Source organism: Herpailurus yagouaroundi, unplaced genomic scaffold, assembly GCF_014898765.1.
Source record: "Herpailurus yagouaroundi ecotype Mexico unplaced genomic scaffold, PumYag 29, whole genome shotgun sequence".
Lineage (NCBI taxonomy): Eukaryota > Metazoa > Chordata > Mammalia > Carnivora > Felidae > Herpailurus > Herpailurus yagouaroundi.
The window spans coordinates 34,899,538-34,911,430 of record NW_024412377.1 but is presented as its reverse complement, the minus strand read 5'-3'; the positions used below and the strand labels follow the sequence as shown (position 1 = coordinate 34,911,430).

The window sequence follows — 11,893 nt, the reverse complement described above, 5'->3', positions numbered from 1 at the left end:
AAAAGAAAAGAAAAGAAAAGAAAAGAAAAGAAAAGAAAAGAAAAGAAAGAATATAGCCTTTTCCAGCTTCTGGAGGCTGTTCCCATTCCCTGGCTTATCACTCCATCCCTCTGACTTCTGCTTCCATTATAACATCTCCTTCCCTAACTCTGACCCTCTTCTCTCTCTTATGACAACCCTAGTGATCACATGGGCCCACGTGAATAATCCAAGATAGTCTCCCCATCTTAAAATCCTTGCCTTAAATCTACAAAGTCCCTTTTGCCATGTGAAGTAACATGTTCACAGGTTTGGGGGATTAAAGTGGACATCTTTGGGGGTGACTGGGAGGCTCAGTTCGTTGAGTGTCTGACTTCAGCTCAGGTCACGATCTCACAGTTCATGAGTTCAAGTCCCACAACTGGCTCTCTGTTGTCATCATGGAGCCTGCTTCAGATCCTCTGTACCCCTCTCTCCCTGCCCCTCCCCCACTCATATTTTCTCTCTCTCTCTCTCTCTCAAAAATAAATAAACATTTTTAAAAAAACTTAAAACAATAAAAAAAAGAAAAACAAGTGGACATCTTTAGGGCCTTTATTCAGCCTACCACAAACTTCCTTTCTAGTCCTAAAATTCCAGGAACTAGGGTTTCTATTTTAGCTGAATAAGTCAATATATACAGTATGTAAATTACTTTTGGATTTCAATTCTGTATCCTTCCTTTATTCTAGTAATTTTATTGTTTTTAATAAAACAATAGTAATTAATTTTTTAATACTGCCCTTGCTTATCTTTAAATTAATCCATCTAGCTATCATCTTTATGCTTTAACTGACATGTATTGGGCCAGATTAGAAATCAAAGACCTCTAAATGTATTTGTTGTTATTGTAATTTTTAATTAGCTACAGACTGCATAAAGACATTATTTCTGTTGAGCTAGTTGTGAAGGGTAAACAATCACAAAGCTAATCAATATGTTATGCTAAATATCCCAAACGATAGATCATTTTATATCTGTTAGCATAATAATTTATTGGACCAAACCTTAAGACTCTAAGGTTGGAGAAAAACACATGCAAGGCTCTAACAAGAAAATGCCAGTATTATTTTTTTTTTTTAATTTTTTAACGTTTATTTATTTTTGAGACAGAGAGAGACAGAGCATGAACGGGGGAGGGTCAGAGAGAGGGAGACACAGAATCGGAAACAGGCTCCAGGCTCTGAGCCATCAGCCCAGAGCCCGACGTGGGGCTCGAACTCACGGACCGTGAGATCGTGACCTGAGCCGAAGTCGGCCGCTTAACCGACTGAGCCACCCAGGCGCCCCGAGAAAATGCCAGTGTTTTGAGAGAAATAACAGAACACGCTAAATTTTTAGAAATATATATGTGCACACTGATAAGTCAATGTGAGTTTATAAGAATTCTGGCCCATATAACTGACTAATCTCCAAAGTCAGTATTAAAGTTAATTATACCAGACAATGGTTTGGCCATAACCAGCAATTTCCAGGAACTGATGGACAATGCTCATTAATGTTCCATCATCATATGAAGAATATCCAGAATTTCAAAATGCAAAGCCTACTAGCCTTTTAGTTCTTTCCTCTGAGCCATGAAAATTATCTTTATTGCACACATGCTTAAAGCAGAATTGCTGTGCTTGTCTACAAGATTCTACAGAAGGAAAATAAATACTACAATGAGATCACAAAGATCTGCCAAGGTGCCTGGGTGGCTCAGTTGGTTAAGCATTTGACTCTTGATTTCAGCTTGGGTCATAATCTTGTGGTTCGTGGGTTCAAGCCCTGTGTCGGGCTCTGCACTGGCAGTGTGAAGTCTGCTTGGGATTCTCTCTCTGACTCTCTCTCTCCCTTCCTGTGCTCCCTCTCTCTGTCTCTAACTAAATAAACATTAAAAAAAAAAAAAAAGATATTCCACGTTCCCAGAACTTTTTCTTTATGCATCTCCTCCTTACGATGCACTGCATCATAGTAACTGGTTGACACGACTGTGCCCTCCAAACTGGGCACAACATGAGCACAGGAACCGTGTCTTATCTGTCAGTTCCCACAGCACCTGGCACTCCTTATAGGGATTCCAAGAGAGGGAGGGAAGGAAAGGGTTTTAAGAAACACAGTGTGCCCAGTAAGGTACACGGAGTCATACATTTTTATGTCTCTTTTTAGAGAAAGAATTTAGGGAAGTGGCAAGAAACAGCAGTTAAAAGCTGTAGAGTGCCACTGCCTGGATTCACAGCATTTGGGCAGTTTGGTCTGTATGCCTCACACCTCCTCTGTGTGCAATGGGATTGATAATAAAACCTCTTCAGAGGAGTATTGTGAGATTTAAGTGAGATAGTTCACATAGAGAGTTTTTTATACAAAGTATTTTAGACCAATGCCAAGCACAATAAGCCTTTAATAAATTAAGCTGCAATTATAAAATTTTATTCCAATACACTTCTGTAATATAAATGCTCTCTGTATTTTTCACACAAATACACATTTTAATGATCACTTATATAAAAATTAATACACATTTTTTTTCATTAAAACAAATGTTAGTTTGATGTCAACATGTTTTGGTTGGTTTTCTAACTTTTACCTTGAAATTCTAGTAAATATCAGTATAGTCCAATAAAAGCCAGAAGTTCTTTGTATTCACAACTACATCAAAAGACTAGAGAAATTATGTAGTCAAAATAGACGAAGGCTAGTAATTGTGAATACTGCACTCACTGGGAACTTGGTCATAACTAATGTTCAAATACACACTTATTTGATAAAGTCAAATTTTAAAAGGCTATACATAATCCTTCCACTGATACTATTAGGCAAAAAAGCATTGTTTCCTCAACTGACAGATACAACAAATGTTATTAAGTCAGGATAATCTCTTCGATTATCTTGAAGCAAGAAAAATTTGAACATTTCTTGCTGTTTTCCTCTCTCAAATATGAAAATGATAGCCTTTTGCAAAACATTATAGAATAAAAACTAAGGCCTCGGTCCCTGATTAAAGACAGACCCAGGCACAGTTCAAAACCAGTGACATGATCTACTCAAATAAATCAACCTGATCTTCAGAGCCTTTTAAACTAACCAAGAAAGAATAAAAACAAGTAAGAGGGTATACAAGGGCTATTTGTAAATATTCCGTGACCTAAATAGAACTTGGTAAAGATGCAATTCAAAAGACACCCTATTTCTTAAACCTTTTTTATAGTACATGATGATATAAAGCCTATTCTTACACTTTTCGCAACTTCACATTAGATTTTAGACACCACATGTTCTAAAGGGGACACAACAATGTTTACTCCCATGATTGTGGGTCATGGAGACAATATGTCCTGACCAGGGTGCATTACAGCAGTTGGTTCTTGGACATGTGGGACTAGTAAAGAGTATAAAACATTCACCACATGGATCTTACCACAACCGTTCAAATTAACTACATTTTCCTTCTTGCATTATGAAAATATCCAGATTTAGTTCAGCAATAAAACATGAAGAAGAGTCAAGTATCCCAATTCAACAATAAGACAAAGAAACTACAGAGACAACTGGGCCTCATCCTACAGTATTGAGTGTTTTCCCCATTTTACAACCTCTTACTATTTATTATAAATATTGCAAAATCTCTTCAAATTTAAAAAAAAATCTTTTTACAACCTGCAACAATTTGGTTATACATTTTGCCAGTCACTGTGCAAAATGTTTTCATACTCAAGATGTTCAAATGGCTAATTTCCTTTCTTTCATTGTGTTTTATTATTTAATATAATTTATTGTCAAATTGGCTAACATACAGTATGTACAGTGTGCTCTTGGTTTTGGTGGTAGATTCCCGTGGTTCATCACTTACATACAACACCCAGTGTTCATCCCAACAAGTGCCCTCCCCAATGCCTAGTACCCATTTTAGCCTCTCCCCCACACCCCATCAACTCTCAATTTGTTCTATGTATTTAAGAGTCTCTTCTGGTTTGCCTCCCTCCCTCTCTATTTTTTCCCCTTTCTTTCCCCCATGACCTTCTGTTAAGTTTCTCAAGTTACACATGAGTGAAAACATATGATATCTGTCTTTCACTGACTTATTTCACTTAGCATAACACCTCCCAGCTCCATCCAAATAGCATGATTTCACTCTTTCTCATTGGCAAGTAGTATTCCATTGCATATATAAACCACATCTTCTTTAACCATTCATCAGTTGATGGACATTTAGGCTCTTTCCATAATTTGGCTATTGTCGAAAGTGCACTGGGGTACATGTGCCCTTATGCATCAGCACTCCTGTATCTTTTGGATAAATTCCTAGTAGTGCTATTACTAGGTTGTAGGGTAGTTCTATTTTTAACTTTTTGAGGAACCTCCACACTGGCTTCCAGAGCAGCTGTACCAGTCTGCATTTCCACCAACAGTGCAGAGGGGTTCCCATTTCTCCACATCCTCGCCAGCATCTGTAGTTTCCTGATTTGTTCATTTTGGCCACTCTGACTGGCTTGAGGTGATATCTGAGTGTCGTTTTGATTTGTATTTCCCTGATGATGAGTGATGTTGAACATCTTTTCATGTGTCTGTTTGCCATCCGGACGTCTTCTCTGGAAAAGTGTCTATTCGTGTCTTCTGCCCAATTCTTCACTGGATTATTTGTTTTTCGGGTTTGAGTTTGGTACGTTCTTTATAGATTTTGGATACTAACCCTTTATCTGATATGTCATTTGCAAATACTTTTCCCATTCCGTCGGCTGCCTTTTAGTTTTGTTGATTGTTTCCTGTGCAGTGCAGAAACTTTTTAATCTTGATGAGGTCCCAATAGTTCATTTTTGCTTTTAATTCCCTTGCCTTTGGAGATGTGTCGAGCAAAAAATTGCTGTAACTGGGGTCAAAGAGGTTGTTGCCTGTTTCTCCTCTAGGGTTTTGATGGCTTCCTGTCTCACATTTAGGTTTTTCATCCATTTTGAGTTTGTTTTTGTGTGGTGTAAGAAAGTGTCCTAGTTTCAGTCTTTTACATGTTGCTGTCCAGTTCTCCCAGCACCATTTGCTAAAGAGACTGTCTTTTTTTCCACTGGATACTCTTTCCTGCGTTGTCAAAGATTAGTTGGCCACACATTTGTCGGTCCAATTCTGGGTTCTCTATTCTATTCCATTTGTCTATGTGTCTGTTTTTGTGGCAATACTATACTGTCTTGATGATTACAGCTTTGTAGTTCTTTTACTGTGTTTTATATTTTTAAATTATATTGACTGCATTTGGGAAATCTGCTTTCCCGATACCATCATCCCACAATTTTCCTAAATATGTTATTCTAAGCTCCTAGGAAGTTCGCAAATTAATGAGAAAAAAGACATAACATAGGGAAATTTTTTTAAAGTTTCATTTGTTGAAAGCCTATTTCTTCTTTTTTAACCATAAATATTTATAAATCAATAAAACCTTTCGAGTTAAAATAGAGGGCTGGGGAGCAGGCTGTGGATGGCTGTCGCCTGCTAGTCAGCACTGGGGCCAGGCTGTGGGACAAGCTGTGGGCCTCACCCCTCTGTCCTGAGGCCACTTCTCCCTCTTGGGGTTGCAGGTGAGACGGAGTCACAATTTCCACACTCAGAACCAACTGTTGGGAGTCAGTTCACCATTTTTTTCCTCATTCCCCTACCTTGGGATTTCTCAGATATTTGTCATTTATCATCCAAAGATCTCCAGTAAAAGAATTTTTTCAAGGGCGCTAATGACGATGATATTTCTCAGGGAGAACGTCATTCAACTCCCTGAACAAGAATGTCTTGGTCTGTTTAGGCTGCTATAACAAAATACTTTAAACCGGGTGGCTGAGTTCTGGAGGCTGAGAAATGTGGGATCAAGGCGCTGAGAGATTTCTGCAGCGGTCTGGAACTGAACCTGTAATAATCTCTGAGCAAGGGAAGCCTTAAGGCAGTGGGATAAAATCTTCAAAGACTGGAGAGAAAAGAACTGTCATCATGGAATTTTAAGGTATACAAAATGAAAGAAAATCTACCATTAACCTCTCACTAAAGAACCTTTAAAAGATATGTTTCAGGGTGCCTGAGTGGTTCAGACAGTTAAGCTTCCGACTCTTGATTTTGGCTCAGGTCATGATCTCACAGTTGAGATCAAGCTGCATGTTGGGCTCTGTGCTGACAGCATGGAGCCTGCTTGGGCCCCTTCCCCACACTTGCTCTCTCTCTCAAAATGGATAAAAAAAAAAACTTAAAAAAATTTAAAGATATGTTTCATATGGTCTCTCTGACTTATTTCACTTAGCATAATACTCTCTAGCTCCATCCATGTTGTTGCAAATGGCAAGATTTCATTCTTTTTGATAGCTGAGTAGTATTCCGTTGTGTAAACATACCACATCTCCTTTACCTATTCATCAGTCGATGGCCATTTGGACTGTTTCCGTAAGTTGGCTATTGTAGATAATGCTAAAATGAGCACTGGGGTGCATATAAACCTCTGAGTTAGTATTTTTGTGTTCTTTGGGTAAATGCCTAGTGGTGCAATTGCTGGACCATAGGGTAGTTCTACTTTTGACTTTTTGAGGAGACTCCCCTGTTTTCCAGAGTGGCTGCACTAGTGTTCATTCCCACCAACAGTATAAGGGGGATCTCCCCTTCTCCACATCCTCACCAACACCTGTTGTTTGTATTGTTGATTTTAGCCAAGCTGACAGGTGCGAGGTGGTATCTCATCATAATTTTGATTTGTATTTCCCTGATGATGAGTGATGTTGAGCATGCTTTCATGCATCTGTTGGCCATCCGTATATCTTTGGAAAAATGTCTATTCATGTCTTCTGCCCATTCCTTAACCGGATCATTTCATTTTTTGGGTGGTGAGCTTTATGATTTCTTTATATATTTTGGATACTAACCAAAACGGTCTCTTAACTATAGGAAATTGATGGTTACCATAGGGGAGGCGGGTGGGGGGATGGGTTAAATAGGTGATGGGGCTTAAGGAGTATCTTGTGATAAGCACCGGGTGTTGTATGGAATTGTACACCTGAAACTAGTACAATACTGTGTTAACTGGAATTCAAATAACAACTTAAAAAAGAAATTTTTAAAAAAGCGTTAAAATAGACCTTATAGATTCTCTAATCCAACTACTTCCTCAGGCAGGCCTCCTTTATCTAGAATTACATCGAATACGTGTGCACTGTACTGTGTCACAGAGCAGGCTGGGAGCTGCACTGCAGGTGCAACACACAATTCCTGGTGGCAACATACACCTTAAGGACTTTTGTATTCTATGTTTGCACATGGCAGTGCTCCATTCTGGGGAGGGTCCATGAAGGTAACAGAAGGATCTGTTACTATATTCAATTACTTTCATAATGTAATTGTGCATTTCACCTGTGAAAAATATGCTGGGATCTGAAAGGGCAGGTTTCTTTGGTTCATCACATTCTGATCAGAACTTCTGACTGACAGCTACAAGTCACTGACGAGAAGCACAAGGAAAAGTGGCATTTTTTGTTTGCCTGTTTGTTTGTTTTAAAAAGTAACTGCACTAGGGGCGCCTGGGTGGCGCAGTCGGTTGAGTGTCCGACTTCAGCCAGGTCATGATCTCGCGGTCCGTGAGTTCGAGCCCCGCGTCAGGCTCTGGGCTGATGGCTCAGAGCCTGGAGCCTGTTTCCGATTCTGTGTCTCCCTCTCTCTCTGCCCCTCCCCCGTTCATGCTCTGTCTCTCTCTGTCCCAAAAATAAATAAAAAACGTTGAAAAAAAAAAATTTAAAAAGTAACTGCACTAAATGCAGTGGAGAATAAAACCTTCTAAAACATGAAGCGGGGTAAACGTAACACACACCGTCCTTACTGGTGAAAAGGCTAGGACCAGCTGGGCAAGGTTAGCTTATCCATCTGAATAGAAGCAGAGTAATGAAGTGGGACAAAATCTTCCTTGCCACCCTCAAAAACGGACTGATGGGAAAAGCTGTGGAATCAACTTTCTGGCAAGGCTTCTTAGGCCAAAGGATAGACACCCGCCTCTCGAAAATTGTGAAAGCCCTTTGAAGCAGTGCTTCAGACAAACTCACTTGTACAATTCTGAATGAAAAAAAAAATGTTCATTTAATTTCCTAGAACTTTCCAATAGCCAGAACTAGAGAACATTATGTACCTTTCATTCTTTTTTTGAAGGCAAATAAGGGCTGAACTGCTACTCGGATCTGAAATCTGGTGTTCATCTATGGCCTTCCCTTCTGGAGGAAAAAAAATTATGAATGTTAAAGAGCTTACAAAAATGTCTCAGGGGCACAATTTTTCCAAGACAGAATAACAGAACCTGTCCTATGACTGTGAATGAGAAAATGTTTGACAGAAGGCTATGGTCACGTTTTCCATTTGTGCAAGTGCCCGGTGATGCTGAGGTCCAGCCAGAGAATGAGAAGTCATCTAAAGAGGATCGGGTCAGGGGCGCCTGGATGGCTCAGTCGGTTAAGCGCCTGACTTTGGCTCAGGTCATGATCTCGTGGTTGATGGCTTCCAGCCCCGCATCAGGTTCTATGCTGACAGCTCAGAGCCTGGAGCCTGCTTCTCCAGGGAGGGATTCTGTGTCTCCCTCTCTTTCTTCTCCTTCCCCGCTTGTACTCAGTCTCAGTCTCTCTCTCTCTCTCTCTCTCTCTCTCTCTCTCTCTCAAAAAAATTAACATTAAAAAAATTTTTTTTTTTTAAAGAGGATCAGGTCAGACGACAATGCAAACATCAATGCAGAATTCTGCAGAACTGCGTCACACTACCCTTTCCACTCTGAGGATGTTTTTATAGATTGTGCCCAAATCTGGCTTTTCCATCACTAAACCAAATCCAGCAACCAAGCCCAGAATAGAAACAGTATGACTACTGACACGCTTTCTATTTCAAAATAACCAACAAGACTATGAAGAGTGATATCAGAGGAAAAAACCAAAATTCTATTTTTCACTGATGTTCTAAAATATTATATTCCAGCATATTACAGAGACTTGGTAAGAATTATTACATAATTTTATCTTCCTGTCTGAATAACTGTAATGATGTTGCAGAACGGCTGTTGGAAGGCAATAGCCAGTGAGCACCATAAAATGGAAATTGTCAGCAAGATAGTGAAGAACTGGAACATGAAATGAGAAAAGGGCTTTTATTTATTTATACTCCGCCATGTTTACATGAACCTCATTGAAGAACACCGGCTCAAAGAGTTTATTATGACTAATACTAGAACAAGAAGCCAAAAACCACCCTGATGGTCAGAGGCACCAGTTTCATGAGTAGTAAAAGTTTCTCCCTCAGACCACCAGAATGCCCGTGACAAACATGTCCAAGAAATGAGTCCTACAAGGGTATGGCAGAGCCTTTACAAAATACCCAAATCTCAGGCTTTCTTTCCACCACGCCAATATGCTGTGAACAATACAAACAGAAGGCCAAAGGTGGTCTGGCCAACAGTCAACCCGCGAGGAACAGGGTCGCTTTTTAGGAGCACAACTGACACCTCTGATCTGAGAAGTTATCTGATCTCTATACAATAGGCTGAACACAGACGTGAGTGAATGTACATACTTTCTTGGGTTTTCCTCCCTTCTACCAAAAGTTTCATTCATATGACTAATTACACAAATAACTCCCATCACACCCACCTTCCTGGCCACTATGGTTTTCAAAAAGGCAGGCTCGGAACAAAGTGCAAAGAAATAACACCATATTCTTTCAGAAAACTTGAAGCACTGGTTAATTCATCACCCAGTAGTACCAGCTATAACTCCGAAATTCTGATACAATTTTCTATGCTACAGCTGTTTGTCATCATTTCAGCTGCATCTGAGCTGAAGACACAATGGGGCTGTAAGTGTCTCCAAGTCAGAATCTTCAAGCCTATGATATAACCTCCCCGTGAATGTACATTTCACTGTGAATATGCAGAATTTTCATCCGTGTACTCAAGGACCTATTCTCAGGACCTAGAACGGTGCCTGGCACCAAACACTCTATAACTATCTGTTCAGTGAATGGTCATTAACATGAATAGTCATGTCTAAAAAGAATGTATTGCAGGTTGTCGCTGAAATGCTAAATAAAATGTCTTCTTTCGTTACTCAAATTTCGGAATATTTTATCAGGCCTAATTAATATCTATTCTCTTCAGAAGCATGTGCCTTTATTACCTTATAAATCTGAATGTCCTATCTCTTCCTGCATCCCAATACATAACAAATCCAAGAAGGCTGAACTCTGTTTACTTGAATTATATGTAATCCATGAAAAACAAGAAAATCCAGTTAGACTGACAAAATATTTCATCTTCAACTATCTTCAAAGAACGGATTCCTTAGCAAAAAATAACATATATTTAAACCGATAGCCATGCCACACGAGACTGTAAAGCACTATTAAACCGCAAATACCAATGGCAGCTAGATGTGTTTAGACAGAGAATGAAAAAGATTAAATGTTTTTAAAAACCTGCAAAAAATTCATGTTCTGAGTAGCACAAGAGGTTTCAAACGTCCCCTGGTTAATTACCTACTCCTCTCCTCTGCATTCTGATCCTCCTTCCACTCTACTTTTCCTAGCATACTATCACATTAACTGGAATTCATTCATGGATTCATTTGTGTACAGATTTGTTTTCCTCATAAACATTTGAGAGTGGGAATTGCGCTTATGCACCCTTGAATCCCAATCCCTAGTATAAATTTCTACCAACAAATTATTAACAGAAAGATGTAGTTGAACATTAATAGGAAAGCAATACATAATATCAGTCAGTAAATCAGAGAAACTGAAAGGTGGTTTCACAAATTCAAAAGACTTCTGTGGTGAGCCAAGCAATAAGGCTTTCTGAAAAGAAAATCCAGCAGTGATTAATTGCAAACAGAAAAAAATTACACCTCTTTCTAAGAATTACTCACTGGGAACACTATCTCTGCTTTATAATGAAAAGCCCATCGGGGGCACCTGGGTGGCGCAGTCGGTTAAGCGTCCGACTTCAGCCAGGTCATGATCTCGCGGTCCGTGAGTTCGAGCCCCGCGCCAGGCTCGGGGCTGATGGCTCGGAGCCTGGAGCCTGTTTCCGATTCTGTGTCTCCCTCTCTCTCTGCCCCTCCCCCGTTCATGCTCTGTCTCTCTCTGTCCCAAAAATAAATAAAAAACGTTGAAAAAAAAATTTTTTTAAATAAAAAGAAAAAAAAAAGAAAAGCCCATCGTATTGATCCAAAGATTGGGAAATAAAGAGAAAAAAAAAATGTCTACATTTTTGTAGCATAAGATTTTGGTAATAAAATGCTTTTAGAGATCAAGCAGAGGTTAGGGAAGCTATAGAGGCATTCTGGCCAACTGGGAAGCAACAATGTACTGGCCACTAGAGAAAGTCTAAGTCAGTGAACATTCATGCCGTTCGGAAAGGAGCTCTTGTCATGAAATGTCATGTGCTGCATTATGCAATCTCAGCTCCCGGTGAGTATGTTATGACTGTAGCCAAAGGAAAGGAAAACAGGAGTGTCTCTAAATCAATCATGGGCCATGAAGCCAGACAGACTGTATGACAGATGCAATTTTTCTTGGCACCACTTGGGCATAACTAATTGATGACAATCGTATGTCCTCACTGGCACATTTCCATGGGGTATGTGTGCGAATATGTCACCACATCTGGATGCTAGGCATGCTGGGGTCCTGAGGCACAAAGATCTACTGACACCAGAGGCCCAGCAGCTGTGCTCAATGAACACCGTGGGAGCTCCACAGAGTGATGAAAGGATGAAATTACTGCTAACTGTAAATACAGATTTATTTCATTAAAATACGAGGTAATGCTGCAGCCATCTCATGCAAACAGACATTTGTCTCCTAAAAAAAAGAAGAAGAAGAAGAAGAAGAAGAAGAAGAAGAAGAAGAAGAAGAA

General features: G+C 39.6%; 1 protein-coding gene across 6 annotated transcripts in view; it reads right to left on the bottom strand.

Annotated features, from left to right (window-relative positions):
- Window positions 1-11,893, bottom strand: part of NNT (nicotinamide nucleotide transhydrogenase) — a 97,911-nt gene that overhangs the window by 9,281 nt on the left and 76,737 nt on the right. The window contains exon 20 of one of the 6 annotated variants that reach the window (XM_040496655.1): window positions 8,060-8,213. The exons of the other annotated variants lie outside the window; for them this stretch is intronic. Within the exon in view, the coding sequence (XP_040352589.1) occupies window positions 8,195-8,213 (19 nt within the window). The 3' untranslated portion in view covers window positions 8,060-8,194. Of the gene's footprint in view, window positions 1-8,059; window positions 8,214-11,893 lie in introns of those variants that run through there. 6 annotated transcript variants of the gene reach the window in all.